Genomic DNA, 23,896 nt, shown 5'->3' on the forward strand with positions numbered 1-23,896 from the left:
ATCTAAAAATTTACTTATGGCTTCTTCAGAGTCTAAACTTGCGGTAGGATGTATTTTTGACGATTTAAAGATTTTTAGTAATTATAAAAACACTTAAAAAAAAAACAACTCATACAACTGATTTGCGTAGGCTAATCGAATGAATTTTGGTTTTTGCAATTTTCTTGCTAACTTTCAAGTACTTTATATTTATTTTTAAGATCTAAAAATTTACTTATGGCTTCTTCAGAGTCTAAACTTGCGGTAGGATGTATTTTTGACGATTTAAAGATTTTTAGTAATTATAAAAACACTTAAAAAAAAAAACAACTCATACAACTGATTTGCGTAGGCTAATCGAATGAATTTTGGTTTTTGCAATTTTCTTGCTAACTTTCAAGTACTTTATATTTATTTTTAAGATCTAAAAATTTACTTATGGCTTCTTCAGAGTCTAAACTTGCGGTAGGATGTATTTTTGACGATTTAAAGATTTTTAGTAATTATAAAAACACTTAAAAAAAAAAAACAACTCATACAACTGATTTGCGTAGGCTAATCGAATGAATTTTGGTTTTTGCAATTTTCTTGCTAACTTTCAAATACTTTATATTTATTTTTAAGATCTAAAAATTTACTTATGGCTTCTTCAGAGTCTAAACTTGCGGTAGGATGTATTTTTGACGATTTAAAGATTTTTAGTAATTATAAAAACACTTAAAAAAAAAAACAACTCATACAACTGATTTGCGTAGGCTAATCGAATGAATTTTGGTTTTTGCAATTTTCTTGCTAACTTTCAAGTACTTTATATTTATTTTTAAGATCTAAAAATTTACTTATGGCTTCTTCAGAGTCTAAACTTGCGGTAGGATGTATTTTTGACGATTTAAAGATTTTTAGTAATTATAAAAACACTTAAAAAAAAAAAACAACTCATACAACTGATTTGCGTAGGCTAATCGAATGAATTTTGGTTTTTGCAATTTTCTTGCTAACTTTCAAGTACTTTATATTTATTTTTAAGATCTAAAAATTTACTTATGGCTTCTTCAGAGTCTAAACTTGCGGTAGGATGTATTTTTGACGATTTAAAGATTTTTAGTAATTATAAAAACACTTAAAAAAAAAAACAACTCATACAACTGAGGGTAATCGATTGAATTTTTATTTGGTGAAATCAAATTTAAATGAACGCTTATATAGAGTTAATCACTTGAGAAAACATATTCAAGTTTGCTTTGGGTTGGAATTAATATAGTTTTGTAAAAAAAATATAATGTTAAATTAAAGATTAATTTGTTGAAGTTTTTTAGAAAGAATGAAAGAAAACAGCTAAGACATAAAGCTTAAAAGAAGATCGAACTTTGTGTACAGAAAGCAGAAATATCGAAATAAAAGTAAAGTTTAGATAAAAATATACGACAATATAATTACTTTTAAACTTAAGTAATTATTTGTAATATATAAAGTTCAATATTATTGTTTTATTTATTGATTTTGTTTTTTGTTTCACTTGAATTAGATATTTATTAAACTAATAATAAAAAAAATTATCTAAAAATAATTAGACTTAAAAATGAACCTGTTTACATTGAAAAAAAAGTGAATTATATTAAAACCTAGCTTAAAATAAATGAACAGAAAATAGAAACAGAAAAGTAAATGCAGTGGCTACATACTTTCCTCGTGTGAATTATCAATATACCCCAAGTAAGAACATGATGCGCAATTCCAATTCACATTTTCTATATCTTTAGGCAAATTGTCAATACAGCAACTATGATACCACTTTTGGCAATTATCGCATTGTACCTAAGATAGGATACGTAAAACAATTAGGTTTTTATATTAGTTTGTATATTACAGCGAAAATCTATATTATACATAAAACAATGAACTAACCCATATATAATCATCTTCATTCAAATTCGTATCTTGTGGAGTCTTGAGCATGCATATGTAGCAGATAGTCGTTTTTATAACTGAAAATTTAACCAGATTAACTCATATAAGTTTTGTTTTTGACGATTTAAGTACCTTAGTTGGGCTAATAATTAAAACTAAGTTAACAGTTTTATACATTTAATGGTCGTAGTAAAGATTATATTTACCTCCATCATTTATCAACTTAGCTGCCACTTTTAATCTTTTTTCATAACATTCGTTACAATTAGTTGTTAGCTGTATCGATTTGGGAAGCCACGGATAAGATTCAATTATTTTTTCACCAGCCTAAAAAGATTAGTTATTACTAAACGAAGCTTATTAATTCACCAAAATATATCAAACGCAGTCATAAACTTATCTCTTTACTAGTATTTTAATAATTTTATCAGTAATACCTCAATGACATAAACTCCACAGCTTATTCCGTCTGTTTGCTTGTTATGTTTTATCGATACGGCTTTGAAAGTGTTCACCGTTTTTAACAACTCTTCGTTTTTTCTAACGTGCGTTCTAAATACAAAAACATTTTAGAACTACCATAAAAAAAATATTATCGCAAAACGAAATCGTAACTACTAAACTATTGTTAGTAGACAAAAAATGTAACATATTTTACATGCAACACAATAGTAGTATTATATTTCAAAACGAAACATGTCACTGTTATATTTAAATCTTAGTACAACTTTATTATAAAAAATAATTTTTAAAATTCTTTTTAAAAATATAACCACATTACATACAATAAAAAACTATTTTTTGTTGATAAAGAAACAAATACTTGAAGTTTTAAATAGCTGCAGTACAACGTAAATTAAATTATATATGTATATTAGTAAATTTAAAATTCATTAATCAGTCTAATTACTACACAAAACTTACTTCATATATTTTAAAAAAGTCTCGCACTGTTGTATTTCACCCTTTGAATCTTTCAATGAATCAAAAATAATGATATTCGTTTTTACTTTGAACTAAAAAACAAGACTATTTTTTTACAACTTGACCATTAATATAACTATAAATCAATCCTTTTTTTTCAAAAAAAAAATTTTTTTACTATAGAAATATAAACTTTCAACAAGTTTTTTTTTGTAGCTATTACACTACACCAAACCTAATCTACGATGTTATCAAACTTTACTCAGATTAAAGACGGATAAAGTTTTTTTCAATGATATAATGCCTTAAAAGTGGCTTCTAATAAAATAACTTGACTCATTAAAATTGAAGTATAAACTCGCTGAAAAGAGTGGTAAACTTTCTTCACTTTAATTTAAATCTTTTTTATCTTACCTTTTTGAAAAAATAGCTTGTGCAGTGTGAGTTACTTTGATACTATACTAGACTTTAACAAGTTTTAAACAAGTAACACTGAATACAAAGTATTAGTATACAAATTTGTACTACAACTAAATAACTTTTTAAGCTAATCATGAATTTTCATTATTTTGTATCATATTTTGTGTCATATCAAAAATTTTCATAGTTGGTTTAAATTAAAAACTATTAGATTCTATGTACAAAAAATTACTAACTACTGCAATCCAATGGTTGTTGGCTTTAAGATGACAAAATCCAAAAAATGACTCGCTTTCAACAATCTGAGAACATATTATCATTTTGTTTTGAATACGTATTAGTGTTAAGAAATAATAAACATGATAACTCACAATTTTTATGAAACTATGATGTACTTTCATTCCATTATACAGCTTTTCCAAATCAAGTCTTTGATTTTGGTCATTCAAAAGTAGTATGTCATTAGCTTTCGTTATATTTAATAGATTTAAGAAGTAACCGTATATGACCTGTGTAAAGTTATAATTGGTTTGATTTTTGCTAGAAACTATTTAGTCTTAGTTAAAAACAACATACACTATTTGAAAGCTTTCCGACTGATCTACTGTTCAGAGTATAGAAGTCCCAGTGGGTAATATACGTACTAGCTCCTGTATTAATCCTTCTTGCGTGTGTAACAATAGTATATGCATTTCTAAGTGGTTCGGTATCCCACAAATAATACACCTACAAATTGATTGCCGTTGTTTCATTTTATATTTGAAAAATACTAAAATAATTGTTTTACTTACTTGTTGTTCAGCATATTTAGGTTTGTTCCGTACAAACGTTGTTATTACGCTACTACTTTTTCGTTTTTTATTCTTTTCTTTCGTGACTGGTAAGTCAAAATCACTTGTTTTTTTTTTTGTCGTAATTTGTTGATTTTTTACCTTTACCTTTCTCTATCAACTTTGAAATGCCTGATACCTAAAACAACAAGAGTTAACAAACTTTTAACACTTTTTTTTCTATACCAAAACATATTCTGTGAACCTTTGAAGTTATTTCAAGTTTTTTGGGCGGAGCAAAATATTTAGAACTTTGTTTTTTGTTTTTTTGATCTGGTAGTTGTTTTGCTCGGTTCCAAACCTCCTCTAATGTCAAAGTTCCATCTCTCCCAGTACACTCCTCAAGGTCCACAAAGTCCATCTGGTTTCTCATCATGTACATGAAATATCTGTTTTTTTAATAATGATAAAACTTTATTTATGTCAAGTTTGTATTATTTATTGACGTACCTTCCTTTCATATCTTCATAAAGAATCCTAACAAATTCACTTGGTTTAAGCCGAGTTTTTTTCTTAAGTATTTGGTGTTTAAGTATACGAAACCATAACTCGGCGTATGTGTTCGTATCTCTGAAAAATCGTAAATATGTTATAGAATATACTATTTCATTACTTAATAAAAAAATTACCTTGTTTGGCGATTTTTATCTGAATACAGAAGCATCCCTGTCCACAAGGGAACCAGAGGCATATAAAATACGACAAGAGTTCTTATAAAACCAGGCAAATGGTATTTATTACGATCTTTGCCATTACTTGTAGTATTTAAATAAAATTCGTATATTTTGATAAATAGTTTTCCAAAAGGTGATTTTTCTGCCATTGTTTTACAAGCTTCTTCCTCTTTTAGATCGTATTGCAGCCAAAACTCATCATATCCTTTTCCTTCTTGTTTTTTATTATTTTCATTAAGTTTGTCTTTTTTTTCTTCGTCCTTTTTTTTATTACGAATCTTGCGGTTGAGATATTCTAACGCGGTCTTGAAATTATTTATATTTTCATTTAGTTAGTAGTTTTATGTTAATTGTTTTTTACAACTACAGCGGGTATATTTTAAGAAAACAAATAATTTATCATATTAATTTTAAAAATAAAAAAAAAATTCATATTTCATGTATAATGCATACCTTTTGATCATCCCCAAAATTTTCATTTAATAATAAAATGCACAAATTAGTAAATAATTTGGTCAATTCCTTTTTACTCGTTGAGTCTATCATCCTGGCAAATACAAATGTGCAAAACTCTCTTAACTCGTTATTAGCTGTCAACTTTCCTAGTTTGTTTGTAATTGCCTTAATGATGTGGGAACTGCACAAATGAATGACAACTTTGTTGCGTGGCCAAGTTTCTTCTTCTTTTACTACATTCCAACACCTATAGATTATTAATTGAATAAAACATTATGAAAAATTTTGTAATATTTGTGTATTCGTAGTTAAAAAAGCATCATAAGTCGTTGAAGATATTATAAAAACAATAGAAATGATCAAATATCTTGTTTTAAAATTTTATATTTGCATTCACCTTTTTAAATAAGCTTCAATTGTTTCAATATTAACTGCTCTGCAAATAGAGTGTATGAATACCCACGAATAGTCGCACTCTATTTTAAAAGGCATGGAGTTAGTAAACCTGTACGTTTAGAATTTGCAATTAGATTTCTTAATTTATAATATAATTATTGTACATTAAAGAGATAGTTGTTGAAAATTTAAAATAATACCTTTTTAGTTTCAGAAAAAAGTCCGTAAGCCATGGTATGACATGTTCAAGACTGTGCCCGGCAGTAACAAACTCTGTAACTGGAATAGGCGGTCTGTTATTTCCATTACCTGTAGAAGAAAACTTTAGCTCTAATTGTATACTAAAGCATCTACAAATAAAATAGTATGTGATTAACTAGTTTTACTACACATAGGTACTATTGTTAAAACATAGCATACCTGCCAACGAAAGAGCATAGTAAAACGGACGTTTTTTCATACCGTCCATTTGTTTGACAACGCTCCCTGTCGCATCAAGAAATAACGACATAAACGGCCTTTTCTTCATTTGCTCTTTTGTTATGAAGAAGCTTTCGTCAGTATACATAGTGAAACTGAACACGTCATAATTTAATTGTTGCACGTAGCTAAAAATATTTTATTTTATATAAAACAACTAATTATTAATTATAGTTAGTTTATTTAAATAAATCTCAAAATTAAATACAAATATTGGAATATGATCAAACCCGGGAAACTTTCTTTTAGCATCTTTTTCACAAGAAGCCATAGTTAATTTTACCGCTTTGAGTTCTGTGAACCATTCTAGACTTTCCTTACTTTTTAACTCATAGAGAATTTTATTTGCAACTGTACTTGTTATAAGTCTCGTCATGTTACCGGCTTTTTTTTGATCGTTGGTTACACTAAAATTATAGACAAAAGTTTGTTAAACACGTTACAAAATTGATTAATTAGTTTCTTACTTTTTTATAGTTTCATTCTCAATGTCATGTCCAGTTAAGTTTTCCGTTAGCATTCTCTTCGCCAATTCACTCCTTTCGGGCTGTTTTACATGGCTAAAAGACTTTTTATATTTTAAATGCATTATGTCGTTCTCGCGAATCGAAGTTAATTGGAAAATTTCATCCCCATTTTGTTTCAATGTTATATGATATTTTGCAGGACAACCTAAAAATCAAATATGAATTTAATTAAATAAATAGAAAATTTTTAATTAAAACCAATTTAATTGCTACTTACCCTCGTTCTTACAACTAGCGCAAACTTTAAACAAAGGACTTTTTTTTCTTTTCGACCCAAGTTTTTTGGTATGTCTATAATCAATTCTTAAACAACACTGACTGTTCTTAGTTAAAATAATGTTTTTCAAATTTTTTGCATATTGAGGGGCTAGTTGTCCTGTCGCAACGTTGTATATAAGTCCAATGTCTTTTCTTTGAATGTCATTTTTTAATTCTTTTTCTAGGTATGGAAGTTCCAGGTACTCCTAATAGTTTAAGCTTATAAAACTATTCTATAATTAAAACGAAATACATTTTTATTTTAAAACAAAAAATAAAACTAACGTTTTCTGGATTTATCTCTTCTGCTTTATTTATATTATTAGATATATTGTTGATTTCTTCAGCATCTGTTGTTGATTGCTAAAAATATTTTAATGTTGAGTAATTTGAATTACAAGATATAAATATTTTGTTTAACACATATCTGTACCTGCTCATTCCACAACTTTTCAATACTTTCATCTTCACTAGAATCTTTTCCTTCACTGGTATTAACATTTTCTTCTTCAGCTACAGAAGGAAGTTCATCCTTAAAGTTTACATACAAATTAAATTTTGAATAATTTAAATTGCTTATATTGAAATAAATACTCTACTTTTATTTAACTAATTTGTACCTGCTCATTCCACAACTTTTCAATACTTTCATCTTCACTAGAATCTTTTCCTTCACTGGTATTAACATTTTCTTCTTCAGCTACAGAAGGAAGTTCATCCTTAAAGTTTACATACAAATTAAATTTTGAATAATTTAAATTGCTTATATTGAAATAAATACTCTACTTTTATTTAACTAATTTGTACCTGCTCATTCCACAACTTTTCAATATTTTCATCTTCACTAGAATCTTTTCCTTCACTGGTATTAACATTTTCTTCTTCAGCTACAGAAGGAAGTTCATCCTTAAAGTTTACATACAAATTAAATTTTGAATAATTTAAATTGCTTATATTGAAATAAATACTCTACTTTTATTTAACTAATTTGTACCTGCTCATTCCACAACTTTTCAATATTTTCATCTTCACTAGAATCTTTTCCTTCACTGGTATTAACATTTTCTTCTTCAGTTACAGAAGGAAGTTCATCCTTAAAGTTTACATACAAATTAAGTTTTAAATGAATTACATTGCTTTTATTAAAATAGGTACTCTACATTCATATAACTAATTTATACCTGCTCAATTAGTATATTTTCATCATTACTATCTCCACTTGATTTCTTTCCTTCACTGGTATTAACATTTTCTTCTTCAGTTACAGAAGGAAGTTCATCCTTAAAGTTTACATACAAATAAAGTATTAAATGAATTACATTGCTTTTATTAAAATAGGTACTCTACATTCATATAACTAATTTATACCTGCTCAATTAGTATATTTTCATCATTACTATCTCCACTTGATTTCTTTCCTTCACTGGTATTAACATTTTCTTCTTCAGCTACAGAAGGAAGCTCATCCTTAATTTTTAATTATAAATTTGGTTTAAATGAATTACATTGCTATCAATAAATATATAATATTGGAGTTTACTTTACATCAAACAACTTAAGATTCTCAACTTAATAGGTTTATCCATTAACTGACAACTAACATTTTTGAAAAGTATACTTTTAATTCTCTTTTTTAGAGTACGTTTGTGATACTTGGTTTTAATATTTTTTTGTATATCTAGTTGTTTAAACAATGTTTCAAAAGCTTGGTTTTCATCATTGTCTAAATTAGTCAAAAAATTGCACTGTTTTGCAACTTTTTTTAGGTAGTCTTTGTCTTTTAATATGTTATCAACTTTTGATAATTTCTTTACTTTGACAGGCATTTTCAAATTATTTAAAGTGCTATAAAATAAAAAACTAAGCTATAAAACAAACAGTATAAACAGAGAAGATAATTTTTTTTTGAAAGCACTTTATGAAAAAACTTAATATTTAAAATTTAATATTTTTAATAAATAACTAAATAGATCAAGGAAATAACTGTATTAATAATTATCTGTATTTTCTATAGAAAAAGTTTTGAATACAATTTTTAACTCTTTAGTTTAGGTTGTAAGCTTACAACATTAAAATATTTAAAATATAAAATATACAAGTATAACAAACATTAAACCTGTACTTAACTATAATTATATTAGCTAGTATAGTTTTTAATTAAAAAAAAATATTTTTTGTGAAAATACTCGAGACACATTGACATTGCTGTAAAGTTTATATTTGTTCATTTATGATTGCCACTAACCTAAATTTAGGTAAAAAAAAACACAAACCAGGGTGTCCAAAAATTTAATAACTAACCACTTATATTAAACTAAAACTACGCAAAATTGATGTTAGTCAAAGTTATATGCCTTAAAATTACAACCAAAAAAGATTTTACTATTTAATAAAGTCAATAAATCTAGCCTGAGATTTAAGAAATAATTACTAACTAGCCTGTAAAAATGAAAACATTGTTATAAAGTAACAGTAGCTATCTTATCTATACTTTGTTCTCCTAAAATTAAAGTTATTAAAAGTTGTTTATTTATTTTAATATCTCAGTGTTTCCGAATTTATTAACGGCATATTTGACAGCCATAATTTTTTTTTGCTTTATATCAATGCTTCTCTTATGCTTCATGCATATACAATATATAGAGGACAAATACCTAATTAAACAAATTTTAACGTTACATCAGTAATTGAAACTGTGATTACATCAAAAAGATTGCAACATTACATCAGTAATTTCTAGTCTGCACTTAATTTTCTCCTTATCTTAACTGCAATAATGTTGCATCAGTAAAACACGTGACCATGAGAGCTTTCTCTGAAACGCTAGAATGAACTATGATTTTAGCTCAAAACTTTTCATCAGATCTAAACAGTAAACGAGTGCAACGTGAAATCCTGTTACGATTCCGTAAATTTTATAACAATCGTATGTTTTATTATAAATTTTAAGCACTAGTGATTATTAAAATGATACTAGTGTATATACAGCAAAGTTTTACACAAAGTTTATTACTTGATAAGAACTTACTTAAAATGTAATGATTGAGTATTTTTTTACCATTAAAAGGATTTTGGTCGTCGAGAGCTACGTTTTTGTACATATTTCCAGCTGACTAAGAAAGTTTGAAACCTGTATAAAAATAAAAAATAATAAATATAAAGTACTTGAAAGTTAGCAAGAAAATTGCAAAAACCAAAATTCATTCGATTAGCCTACGCAAATCAGTTGTATGAGTTGTTTTTTTTTTTTTAAGTGTTTTTATAATTACTAAAAATCTTTAAATCGTCAAAAATACATCCTACCGCAAGTTTAGACTCTGAAGAAGCCATAAGTAAATTTTTAGATCTTAAAAATAAATATAAAGTACTTGAAAGTTAGCAAGAAAATTGCAAAAACCAAAATTCATTCGATTAGCCTACGCAAATCAGTTGTATGAGTTGTTTTTTTTTTTTTAAGTGTTTTTATAATTACTAAAAATCTTTAAATCGTCAAAAATACATCCTACCGCAAGTTTAGACTCTGAAGAAGCCATAAGTAAATTTTTAGATCTTAAAAATAAATATAAAGTACTTGAAAGTTAGCAAGAAAATTGCAAAAACCAAAATTCATTCGATTAGCCTACGCAAATCAGTTGTATGAGTTGTTTTTTTTTTTTTAAGTGTTTTTATAATTACTAAAAATCTTTAAATCGTCAAAAATACATCCTACCGCAAGTTTAGACTCTGAAGAAGCCATAAGTAAATTTTTAGATCTTAAAAATAAATATAAAGTACTTGAAAGTTAGCAAGAAAATTGCAAAAACCAAAATTCATTCGATTAGCCTACGCAAATCAGTTGTATGAGTTGTTTTTTTTTTAAGTGTTTTTATAATTACTAAAAATCTTTAAATCGTCAAAAATACATCCTACCGCAAGTTTAGACTCTGAAGAAGCCATAAGTAAATTTTTAGATCTTAAAAATAAATATAAAGTACTTGAAAGTTAGCAAGAAAATTGCAAAAACCAAAATTCATTCGATTAGCCTACGCAAATCAGTTGTATGAGTTGTTTTTTTTTTTTTAAGTGTTTTTATAATTACTAAAAATCTTTAAATCGTCAAAAATACATCCTACCGCAAGTTTAGACTCTGAAGAAGCCATAAGTAAATTTTTAGATCTTAAAAATAAATATAAAGTACTTGAAAGTTAGCAAGAAAATTGCAAAAACCAAAATTCATTCGATTAGCCTACGCAAATCAGTTGTATGAGTTGTTTTTTTTTTTTTAAGTGTTTTTATAATTACTAAAAATCTTTAAATCGTCAAAAATACATCCTACCGCAAGCTTAGACTCTGAAGAAGCCATAAGTAAATTTTTAGATCTTAAAAATAAATATAAAGTACTTGAAAGTTAGCAAGAAAATTGCAAAAACCAAAATTCATTCGATTAGCCTACGCAAATCAGTTGTATGAGTTGTTTTTTTTTTTTTTAAGTGTTTTTATAATTACTAAAAATCTTTAAATCGTCAAAAATACATCCTACCGCAAGTTTAGACTCTGAAGAAGCCATAAGTAAATTTTTAGATCTTAAAAATAAATATAAAGTACTTGAAAGTTAGCAAGAAAATTGCAAAAACCAAAATTCATTCGATTAGCCTACGCAAATCAGTTGTATGAGTTGTTTTTTTTTTTTAAGTGTTTTTATAATTACTAAAAATCTTTAAATCGTCAAAAATACATCCTACCGCAAGTTTAGACTCTGAAGAAGCCATAAGTAAATTTTTAGATCTTAAAAATAAATATAAAGTACTTGAAAGTTAGCAAGAAAATTGCAAAAACCAAAATTCATTCGATTAGCCTACGCAAATCAGTTGTATGAGTTGTTTTTTTTTTTTAAGTGTTTTTATAATTACTAAAAATCTTTAAATCGTCAAAAATACATCCTACCGCAAGTTTAGACTCTGAAGAAGCCATAAGTAAATTTTTAGATCTTAAAAATAAATATAAAGTACTTGAAAGTTAGCAAGAAAATTGCAAAAACCAAAATTCATTCGATTAGCCTACGCAAATCAGTTGTATGAGTTGTTTTTTTTTTTAAGTGTTTTTATAATTACTAAAAATCTTTAAATCGTCAAAAATACATCCTACCGCAAGTTTAGACTCTGAAGAAGCCATAAGTAAATTTTTAGATCTTAAAAATAAATATAAAGTACTTGAAAGTTAGCAAGAAAATTGCAAAAACCAAAATTCATTCGATTAGCCTACGCAAATCAGTTGTATGAGTTGTTTTTTTTTTAAGTGTTTTTATAATTACTAAAAATCTTTAAATCGTCAAAAATACATCCTACCGCAAGTTTAGACTCTGAAGAAGCCATAAGTAAATTTTTAGATCTTAAAAATAAATATAAAGTACTTGAAAGTTAGCAAGAAAATTGCAAAAACCAAAATTCATTCGATTAGCCTACGCAAATCAGTTGTATGAGTTGTTTTTTTTTTAAGTGTTTTTATAATTACTAAAAATCTTTAAATCGTCAAAAATACATCCTACCGCAAGTTTAGACTCTGAAAAAGCCATAAGTAAATTTTTAGATCTTAAAAATAAATATAAAGTACTTGAAAGTTAGCAAGAAAATTGCTTTAAAAAATTATGTTTTACGCTTACATACTTATACTTTCATACTGCTAACTTCTTGTTAATAGTTATATTTACTGATTTTTGATTTACAATACCTTCAGTTTGTTTGTTTAAAGATGTTTCAGGTTTATTTAGCAACTGAGAATCTCTTATAGGTTATAATAGGAATGGAACATTGTATTGTTTTCAATAATCTGCAGAAATAAAATTTAACCTGTACTATTATCCACATGTTTAAATCTAATTCCTCATTTTAAGTTAATTTTTTGAGTAATTATGATGTCAACTCAACCATTTTTTTAAGCTAAGAACCTTGTTTTTGTATAGTTACTGGAAATATTTTTATAAAAATTACTATTGATAAAATTTTTTAAACAATATTTTTTAGTGGTTTTTGTCAGTTTTTTAGGAACTCTAGCGTCAATACAAATTTTTTATCAAACCAAAAACCAAACTTAAAATGAGTTTTTCTTTTGGCCTTATAGTTACTGAATGAAACACTTTAAAATTAAGGAGTGGTTTTATAAATGTCTTCAATGGTACATATAAAAATGTTCATAACTGTTTATATTTTCTGTACATTTGATTGTAGTTTTTTTTCTGTTTTTTTTTTTTGTTATTAAAAGAAGTATATAAGCCTTTAAAATACATTCATAAGGCTTATGGTATCCTAACTTGTAATATAATCTATTGGAATCCTGCTCCTGCATTTACTTTAATACTTTTAATAGAATTCTTATCATTTTATTATTATAGATAATATAAATTGTAAATACTGTTCACAAAAGCTGCTTAAAAGAATTTTTAATTCTTTAAAAATTAATTTAAAATTTATTTTAAAGATAGTCAAATAAAGTCAACCAATAAACTGCTATTGCAAGTAAGTGAAAGAAGAAAATAGACAATACATTATTGTCAGTTATTAAAAAGTCCAATTAAGTCAGTGGTTTGCTTACTCTTAAAAATCAGTGCACTGCACAGTAAATAATTTAAGGAAATGTCCAGTGCACACTATATTTTTAAATAAATGCATTTCTTACAAGTAGAATTTTTAGTTTTTATTTATTTGTTAGTTTGACTACACTAAGTTTAATAAAATTTTATAAACTACACGGCAAAGATGATTTAACTAAATTCTAATAAAAGTTATGTTGAAAAGACATTTTATTTTAAAATTTAATTTGAAGCTTTATTATACATTTTAGTATACTAACATTGTTAGAAAAATTTATAATTTTTGAATACAAGGGATATTATTTTGTGTGATACTACTTTGTTTAATGAAGTTGTTAAATCAGTCTATTTCGATATTATTTTTATACATTTTTTATGTGTAATTTTTTCTTTGATCAGTTTTTTAAGAAACAAATCAATAAAAAAAAAATTTGAGGTGTAAAAATGCCTCCAAAAAGAAAATCTAAGAAAGGTAAAAAAAGCAAAAATACTGATGTGAATTTAGAAGAAGAGAAATTTAAAAGAAGTCAAAAAGAAATTGTTCTAGTAAAAGACAAACTTGGTATGTTATGGTTTTATATTCATATTTAGTGTAAAACATTGCACATACATCATTTTAAATTTTAACTTTAACAAATTACAATATTAAATTAAAGTTATGATTATAAAGATAAATATATATCAAAAAATTGTTGATTTTTAATAATATTTGTTTGCTTTTTATATTTTCAAAAGTTTATTTGGCAAACTAAGTTTCACTCAAAGAGCTCCTCAGTGTTAAAATTAAAATTTCTTAGAATGACTAGTTAAAAGTCTTGAAAAGTTACTTCAGCAGTTAAAATATAAAACAAAAAAAAAGACAAGAAATCCAAACAAAAACAAAATAATGTCTTAAAGTAAAAGCTTAAAGTTAATTTAGTAAATCATTAAGGGCAGAGGGGAGTCCAACATTTTTTTTTACTAAAAATAAAATTAGCTGTTATATGAAAGCTACTTGTACAAACTACAAGCCAATTTTTGTAGAACTAAAAAATCTTATTTAACTTTTGAGATATTGTTTTTTTATAAAAAATTTCCAATACAAACGTATATACCGCAAACTTTTTGGGGTCAATAATCTCAGAAATTAAAACAATCAATAAAAATCTATCTTTTCCTTCATTTTTTGAGCTAGAGACCTCAAACTTTAATGAAACGTTCCTTTTATAGTTTAAAAGACTTTGAACGTTTCTTTTTTTTTTAATATTATAAAATAAAAATAAAACAGATAAAAAGAAAAAAATGTTTTTTTTTACAATTTTTATTTTTTAAGATTAAAAAAATTCCTGCATTTGATATTTTTTAAATTCAATAATAGACTTTTGGTGAAAATTTGAAGAAGGTTGGTTAAAAAATGAAGGAGAAGATATATTTTAAATGAAATAGTCGCTTTTTACGTTTTTAGTTTGTGCCTTTTGAACCGATTGAGGTCACCAACTTTGATCATTTATATCTCAAAAATTACTTTGAATTTTTTTCAAGCAGTTAAGAATGTCTGATAGCTCAGATAAAACTCTATAAAATAAGATCAATTCGTAAAAATAAAGTTGGCCCCTTCCTATGCCCTAAAATAAACCATAATTTTGAAAATAAGATCTATTATAAGCTGAAGTTAAATCTAACATTTAAAATGTTTCTTAAACATAGTCTTTTATGGTTCAATATATTAACAGAGCTATTCTGCTTTAAGAATATAAACTATATAACTAAAAATTAAGTAAAATCTAAAAAAAAACTTTTAAAGGTTTTATGTCTTTTTTTTCTTTGTAAGTTGAATTTTGAATTAAGTTACAGTTCACTTGTAAATAGCAAAAAAAGAGAGTAAATAGCAATAACTAAATTAAATGATACCTAGTTGTTGCTGTTTTTGTTTTTCTTCTTTAGATTGTGGTAAGTATTGTAAGCAAACATTTGTACTAATGTTTACTGCTAAAGTTCTAATTGTTTTTCAGCAATTAAACTTTTAGTCGTAAATTATAACTTAATTTAAAATTCAATACATTTATTAACACAAAGAAATTATTTTTTTAAACCAAATTCATTAGATTTAAACTACTTTAACTAGTTCTTTAAATAACAATAGACTTGAAAAGCGTTGTCAGTCTTCAACAAACTGCATTTTTTTCAAATTATTATTATGGAAAGATATGCATAACTTTTTTTAAGATTAAGGTGCCTCCAATAAAAAAGTGTTTGATACAATTATTTTTTATTTATTTTTTTTTCAAATATAATTAAGGCATTAAAAAACGTCAAAGTTTTTTTAGAAAATTGATATAATTTTTGTTATAAACAAGGTTGCCACAAAACCTGAAATTCTGAAAAAACCTGGAATTCGACAATTTAGGCTAAAAAACCTGGAGTTTGAAAATTTTGAAAAAAAAAACCTAGATTTGAACGAAAATCACTAAAAAGTCTGGAAACACCAAAAAAAAGTTTTAAACAATTTTTACATGTAAAGAATGAAATTTTGATTTAACACAAAAAATCTATAATCTAGATAAAAAAATTGTCATCATCAATTTTTTTAATATTAAAAAACACATTTAAAGTAGTTTCACAGTATCTTTTTAATGTTTTTATACTATTTAATAAAGTTTTTACCTTTACTAGCTACAAACTAAAAATAGAATCAAAAACGTGCACTTTCAAAAATATGGAAGACTTGGATAAAATTTTTCAAAGACCAGTGGCAACCCTGATACAAGCAATAAATGATAGTCTGTTCTTAGATATAGTAGCAAACCATATCAAATAACTATATATTTATATACATTTCAAGTCCATAGAGTTGCTACATAGTTTATAAAACAATTATTTGTAACTACTTGTGAAATTTTTATACTGCTTTTTATTGTTATGATAGGTGTAAAAACATCATTAAGGTTTAATATTTTTTCAAGTTTAAGATATTTTGTATTTTTCCAGCATATTTTTTAAATTACTAAACTATTTTTGTACTATACTACATTGTTCGTTTAAAAAAAATTATTAAATTTAAAGCTACATGTAATTATTGTAGTTGTAGTTCATTATTAGTTTTGTTTTCTTTTGTAAAATAATGAAAGTTTAAATTTTTTGCAGTAGAACTTTTTGTAAAATCAAGACAAGTAGAGATGATTCTAATTTTTTTAATTTACTAAAATGATTTAATGTTCTTAATACTTTTATTAGAATGTACAATATTAATGTTGGTATCAAAATGTACTTTAGTTTAAAACACAATTTATCTAAACTTTTTTTTTTAATTATTAAATAAAAGTTTCAAAATGTGTTAGTTGTGTTGCATTCTTTCAACTTGTTTAATTTATTCTTTCATTTATTACTTATAAATAGAATAACTATGATTATTTTTTTACACTTCATTTAAGCGTTATAAAAATTGATATCTTTTTAAAGTTTTTGTATTTTTAATAACTTAGATGATTTGCCAAAGAAGTATAAAAAGAAAATCAAAACAAAACATTTTAAATTATCATTTGATTTAACAGAATAATAAATATTTTAGCAATGTGTTGAAAAAGTATATTACCATTTTATTCCTTATCACCTCTACTTATCATGTTAATTTTTATAATTAAGAGTTATTAGTGGTTGTGTAGTGGTAATTTTTCAATATGTTTATAAAAAGTTTTTATTTTTCAATAAAATTTTTGCAGCCGTACAAACGGACATAAGCAGACGAGCAACCTCAGCAGCATCAGTTGCACGACAGAGACTCGTTTCAAAAGAAGAGGAGCTTATTCAGATGAAGCAGCATGAAAAAGACATCAGTGCAGAACTCACAAGACAGTACAAAACGATGCATACAGATTTGTCAGTGAAAAACACACAGCTAGAAGCTCAAGTTTGTTTCTAGTTTAAGAGCTGTTGTTATGGTTTGTAATATCATATATGTTTAATGTTTATTTCTAACTAATCATGTTTAGTATTTTTTTAATGACATAAAAAATATGCCTGTAAATTTAGTTGAAATTAACTTTTGTACAACTTCTATACAACCATTATGCTGAAAACTATCAATTAATTTGAAAGTTTTATTTAGCTTTTAGTTGAAAAGTGTGTAACTTAATTTATTATTCTTTTTAGGTTAGTTACCTAAATCAGCAATTGTCGCACACTAATAATGAATTGACTAATTACAAAAAGAAACATGAAACTATGTTGAAAGAAAAAAATGAGAAAATTTCAGAATTACTAACAAAAATCGATGGCATGGAGGTATAATGTTACAAAATGTTAAAAAATTTAAGACTGACTTAGTTTTATAAAAAACTTTTTTTTTTTTACTTTTAAGCTCCCATAACAAATTTTAGTTATTATTTAGTATTTTGAGAAAACTTACTAACACTAAATATAAACACTGCATTTTCAAACTAAAAACGTAACTCTAGGTTTTATTTTCTTAAAAGTGTTTAAATTTTTACTTTGTCATCCAATAAATCTTCGAAAGGGCATGTATGAGCGAGTGTTAACAGAGGCACTTGATTCTTTAGTTGAAAAGATACATGAATCTTCACTTAAATGGGAAGGAATCAGCCATGAATTTCAAATAAGTTCAAAAGAAACGCTTGCTAGTTATGGACTAAATTTTCATGATATGTAAAGTTTTGTTATTATTGTACTTGACTATCAAAACTATTCTACCTGATATTACTTGGGTTGTTTTTATGAATTTTACATTACCTATCAGTATTTTTTTAGTTTTTTATTTTTACCAATCAAAATTTTAAAATTAGTTACTATTGTACTTGACTATCAGAATTATATTGCCTTTTGTTATTGGTAATTTTATTCTTAATTCATTTTAATACTACCTATCACTGTTTTTATTTTTGATTTTGACAATTTTACATGCATTATTTTTTTAATAAGATAGCATACTGTTTTTTCTTTACTATTAAACTTTAAAAGTTTTATTAAAAGGTTAACATGAGTTTAATTTATTTTTACGGTTCTTACAGTTATTCTACTATACACTGTGCTAATTTGTTAATTATTCATTTCCGTTTAAATCATTGACCATTTGGATCCTTATCGTTTGATCAATTTGCATCCAACTTTACGAGTTTTTATCCACTATTATAACTGATAACAAACCTTATACTACTTTAATACTTAAATATCAGCTTTTATTTTAATTTTAAAACAATAAAATGATAACAAAGACTTACTTATTTGCATCAGTTGATAAAATACAATCGTGTTCTAGGTCAGACTTACATAAATTTCTGGTAACTTGGATTTTCAAAAATTCTTATTTTGTTTTAAAATGCAGTCGATTGTTTAATTCTTACTGATTGTATCATTCAAGCCTGTTATACATAATAGTTATAATTTAATCTTAGGAATGTAATAGACGAAGCTAGATGTATTTATATAAAATGTTATCGTAAAATCTCCTAAGATTTAATACCTTAAACTAAAAAAAAAGTGTTAAATAATTAAATAAATTTTAAAAATGTAAATTTTATTTCACATGTATTTGACAAAAATTTTTTAATTAAGATTATTTATATGGTAATCATTTAGAAAGGAAATATGTGGGGGTTACAGGGACCGAAATTATTTGGAGTGATAGTGACTGAATACGAAACTTTTAGAAGAGAGATAATTCAGGTAGGAATTGATCGAGGATTTGAAATGAGCGCTTACTATACAAATTATAATTTAGCTTAAATTTTATGTTTCTGCCTAATTTTTTATCACTGCATCATAAAAAATTGTTGTTTTTTATAAAAATTTTAGTATAAACTCTAGTCTAGTGTATGTTATATTATATGTAAAGCTTCAGAATATTTTATAGTAGATTATTTATGTATTATTATTTTTTTAAGTAAAACAAAAAAGTCATCTATATATTATTTAAAAACACTGTATTTTTAGTACTACTAAAACAAAATTTGTATATACTTTTAAACTTTTTTCAAAAAAATAATCTCAAAAATACCGTCTTTAATGACTAGTGGAAGTTATTAGTAACATTGAAAATTAAATTATATTAAAGATTCGTATAACTTGAATTTATAAAAACATCTATCTTTTTATATTTTTAAGTAATGGAATTATGTTCGGTTTTATTTATATGTTTTATTATTAAATTAAAACTAATTAACAATATTTTTTGTATTTAAAAACTCGTAATTTTTTTTGTATTTTGCAAAATTTAAATTCTCTAGGTTTTGAAAATTGTTAAAAAAAGATTCAATAAAAATTCAAATGCTATTGTTTTAGTTTTTAGATAGAAAATATTTATCAAAATGATTTTTTTTCTGATTATAGCTACAAGTAATAAGTAAAATTGTGAATGAAATATTTATAAGTTAAAAAAAAATATCTATAAATAACGAACATGTATGTTTTGAAAAGTTTCTCAACGCCAATTTTATCTATTGGACTTGTGAAGGACCACGATAGTTTTAATGTTGCGTAGTAGTAAGCAACTTGTATCTCTAACTAAACAACAATATTTTTTTTCATTAAGTTTCTTATTAACGATAGATTTAAGTCAATATTTAAACTGTTTCAATTAAAATTTTTGGATCAAATAACAAAGAAGCTTATACGGAATTTTTAAACTGGTAATTGTGCTTTTATTACCAATTCATAACATACGTTTCATAAAGCTAAATGATTTAAGCCTCAGTTAGTACTGTTTTAAATAAATAGCTTTTTGCTAAACAATGATACAAAAGTTAAACAAAAACCACTATGACGTAACTTTAAAATATTGTACAGTATAAATATTCAGTGCAAAAATTAATCATCCATCCAAACAAACAACTAATATTCACAAAACTACAATTAAGTGACTATGAAATGTTTTTAAATATATTGTGTTATAAGAGGAGCTTTTTCATGTGTCGACACGACTAAAACCCTCTTATTAAAGCAACCTTATTTTTTCAACGCATGCACAACGAATGTTGATTCTTTTAAGCACAGCCTACAAACAGGGTTATTACCATCTGCTATTGGCTGTGCTCATTTTATCATCTCCCTGGTTATTCTAAAATCAATGAATTTGCACTTAAGGTCGCAAACATAGTCGAAAAATCAGTTTTATTTTCATATACACCACCTTTAAAAGATTTTTATGGCTAGAATCTCGGAATCTGAACTGAGTTGAGCATAAACCTAAGTAGAACTTCTTTTTAAGGTCAACTGTTGTCTTGTAAATAATGTTCTCCGAACGGCAATTGCCCCCTTTCAAATTATATTTGCAGCCACCAGCGCAACTTCATTGATTCTGGTTTACATGAATTTTATCTAATATCTTTTGATTGTGTGACTTAATTAATCTCTTTAAATTCGCCGTACATAAATAACTAATTCGCATATTATGTTTATTAAAGGTTTTAGATAATGGATAATTTTTGTTAAAATGTTTTTTTAATAGATTTATAAATTCTCTGCCGATATTTGTTTTAACTGAACTGCTGAATGAGGAATTATACCAAATTATATTTCGTTTTCTTTTATTTTCATTGTTCTTCTTAGTTTTTTGCTCCGTTGTTTCAAAATTAAGTTTATCATTTTAACCGCATTATCTTATTATTAATTCGTAATCATGTTTTGTTTTTAAGAAACTTTAATCTTTACTTGATCTTTTAATTACACGTTGACTAGTTATATTTGTTATTTGTTCTTTAACACTTTGTGGATGGCTATAACATTTGTAATTTACATAGTCTTTGCATTTTGCTTTTTATAAGGCATATAGGAGAGATCAATCAAGTTGAGCTTCACATCCAGGTAGTCAGTTGTCATAATTGGTGTATCAACAGTGACTCGTAACCCCATAGTAATTTTCTGATAACTGTTTTTTTTAAATCTAGTTTTCTTAATAAATTATTTAAAAGCCCTTAAATTGGGCTCTGTGGAAAGTGTTTAAGTTTAACTAATCACATTACTTTCTATATATTTGCGTTGTGTATTAGTTGAAAAAATAAGGTTGCTTTAATAAGAGGAGTGAATTTATACCGTCTTGTCGATATATGAAAAAGCTCCTCTTAAAATACAATAAATTTTAAAATACTTCATAGTCACTTAATTGTAGTTTTGTGAATTTTAGTTGTTTGTTCGAATGGCAAATTATTTATTGCACTTAATACTTGTACTGTACAATGTTTAATAATTACATCATATTGTTTGTTTTTTTTTATAACTTTTGTATCGTTTTTTAGCAAAGTGCTATTAAATTCAAACCGTACTAGATGAAGATTAATGCATTTAGCTTTATGAAATATATGTTCTGGTTTTTTTAAAATCTACTTTTCTAATTGATTTATTTATATATATATATATACATATAGTTATTTATTAAAATCCTCAATATAAAAAGGCATCAGAGTAATTTTTTTTTATAAACAATCTAATTTGGAACTATTATATTTATAAAAGGTACACTGTTAGTTTCCTTACTAATAGACACATTTAGTTATACATATTAAATTCACGACTTTTTAAAAATTTCAACAAGATTTAACCTATTTGAAAGCTTTTTTTTTCAACGCAATATAACCAAAAAATTAGTTCGCAAAGTTAGAAAAATAAGCATTTCATTTAATCTACCAGATGTAAAACTAATGCTCAAATTTTATTTATAAGTTTTTTTTTTTAATGTGTTAATAAATAAGTTTTATTTTGTTTTTTAATATTTTTGGGTACGATGAAATACAATTAAGGGTTTAGATTCGAAGTTTTGGTTAAAATGGGATAGGAACAGGGGCGTGTCTAGACTTTCTTTAAAGGGTGTTCACAATATTTTTTGTTCTTAATTTGCCGCTTAAGTACGCATTTCTTAGGTATGCACTGTCAGTCAAGTACGCAATAATTAGCCGAAAAACTCTATATTTAAAATGCTTTTTTTCTGCTTAGAAATAGAAAAAAACATATAAGAGTAATAGAGAAATAATATATTTTTTTATTTATTATACTGTATCAAATTTAGATTAATTAAAACTAAAAGAACCTGAAATAAGTTATGAACTTACAACTTGTATATCAAAATTCATATATGTTATTTAAAATAAAAATATTACAGACACAACTAACTTAATAAAAAAATAACTTTTTTTCATGAAACAATGTTACAAAATAATTAAAACTAGATAAATTTTTATAAAGAGAATTTCAACTTTGAATTAAATTTTAATATAGAAGGAGTTCTTACAAATTTTTCTTTTAAATTTTTCACATTTATATATTTATTTATAATTTAAAAAAAATTCAAGTAATTTAATCTATAAAAATTTAAATTTTACTAAAAAAATGTTTAGACTTATACAATTAAATTTAAATACCTTTAAATTTTATTTAAATGTTTGCCTGATGGTGCAGGGACTTTAATGATGGTTCTGAAATCTCTTTGAGTTGAACATTTAAAAAAATCAAGAATCAACTTTGTGGCTAACAGATATACAAAAATAAAACAACTTAAATAGAAATCCTTAAATACCATTAAATGATAAAAGAATAAACTGCCAGGTGGTGTAGTTGTCTAAAGATGATTTAGAAAACTCTCTGAATTAATATTTTCAAGAATTTAACCTAGTTGGTTAACACATAAACGAATAATATAAATGTTTAAGTACAAACACAACATTATTATATAACAACATAACACAAAAGCTTCACACAACATTATTATATACAATAAACCAGTGCTTCTGAAATGGGGTTCCGCGGAACCCTAGGGTTCCGCGACGCCTCTCAGGGGTTCCGCGAAGCCTTTTAAACTTAAAAAAGATCATTTATTTAATTAAACATTTTATGTAAAAGTAAAATTAGGGGTTCCGGGGAAAATTTGAACTTTGGAAAAGGGTTCCGCCAGTAGAAAAAGGTTCAGAAGCACTGCAATAAACTAAGTAAAATAAAACTTTAGTGATTATATTGGACATTTTTTAAGTACAATTTTACTTACTAGTTTAAAAACAATACTTAATCAAAAGTTATTTACACTAAGTAACAATTTATAATGGGAACTTTTAGAATCTTAGTAAAAAGTATCCAAGAAAAAAAATGCTTCTCTAAAAACTTTTACTTAATATGACGTCATAATTTTAAATGTATTGCAGCTGGGCAAAAACGAGCATTTTTTGTTAAGGAAACTTTTATAATCTTTCAGTGTTATAAATTCAACATTCATTATTCAAAGTTTATCAAATAACCAAAACAAAGTCAATAAACAACGATTTAAGTGGTATTAGTGATATTCTAAGAATATTTTTTTTTAGGGGGTTCACAGGAAACAGGAAACCAGTCAAAACACGCCCATAAATAGGAAAGGAATAATGGTTGAAATGATATTACTGTACCGATGTGTTGTTACTCTATTTGATTTCTATAAGTTTAAGAAATTATAAAATTCAATACTTTACTTCATAAGCCAACTTCCATTTAACAAACTGGCTTTAATAGTTATTAGTTTATTTGTTA

General features: G+C 25.3%; 3 protein-coding genes across 3 annotated transcripts; 1 reads left to right on the forward strand and 2 right to left on the reverse strand.

The window, feature by feature from the left end:
- Window positions 1-1,230: 1,230 nt before the first annotated feature.
- On the reverse strand, window positions 1,231-3,933 carry LOC145834398 (uncharacterized). The gene is made up of 8 exons (XM_082941816.1): window positions 3,808-3,933; window positions 3,603-3,740; window positions 3,468-3,533; window positions 2,812-2,903; window positions 2,325-2,439; window positions 2,094-2,214; window positions 1,885-1,964; window positions 1,231-1,794 (listed from the first exon to the last, which is right to left on the reverse strand). Exons 2-8 carry the CDS (start codon window positions 3,630-3,632, stop codon window positions 1,654-1,656), a joined length of 645 nt encoding a protein of 214 aa, XP_082797942.1. The 5' UTR covers window positions 3,633-3,740; window positions 3,808-3,933; the 3' UTR covers window positions 1,231-1,653.
- LOC145834397 (uncharacterized) lies at window positions 3,828-6,662 on the reverse strand. Its single transcript, XM_082941815.1, has 11 exons — window positions 6,535-6,662; window positions 6,298-6,474; window positions 6,008-6,195; window positions 5,788-5,896; window positions 5,589-5,696; window positions 5,189-5,438; window positions 4,691-5,040; window positions 4,512-4,631; window positions 4,267-4,450; window positions 4,023-4,200; window positions 3,828-3,957 (listed from the first exon to the last, which is right to left on the reverse strand). Exons 1-10 carry the CDS (start codon window positions 6,654-6,656, stop codon window positions 4,123-4,125), a joined length of 1,686 nt encoding a protein of 561 aa, XP_082797941.1. The 5' UTR covers window positions 6,657-6,662; the 3' UTR covers window positions 3,828-3,957; window positions 4,023-4,122.
- A 7,162-nt stretch (window positions 6,663-13,824) lies between these two features.
- Window positions 13,825-18,764, forward strand: LOC145834715 (dynein regulatory complex protein 12-like). Its single transcript, XM_082942216.1, has 4 exons — window positions 13,825-13,979; window positions 17,116-17,303; window positions 17,546-17,677; window positions 17,910-18,764. Exons 1-4 carry the CDS (start codon window positions 13,862-13,864, stop codon window positions 18,060-18,062), a joined length of 591 nt encoding a protein of 196 aa, XP_082798342.1. The 5' UTR covers window positions 13,825-13,861; the 3' UTR covers window positions 18,063-18,764.
- Window positions 18,765-23,896: the final 5,132 nt, after the last annotated feature.

The sequence above is a fragment of the Thalia democratica genome, chromosome 4, assembly GCF_965202585.1.
Source record: "Thalia democratica chromosome 4, ktThaDemo2.hap1.1, whole genome shotgun sequence".
Taxonomy (NCBI): domain Eukaryota; kingdom Metazoa; phylum Chordata; class Thaliacea; order Salpida; family Salpidae; genus Thalia; species Thalia democratica.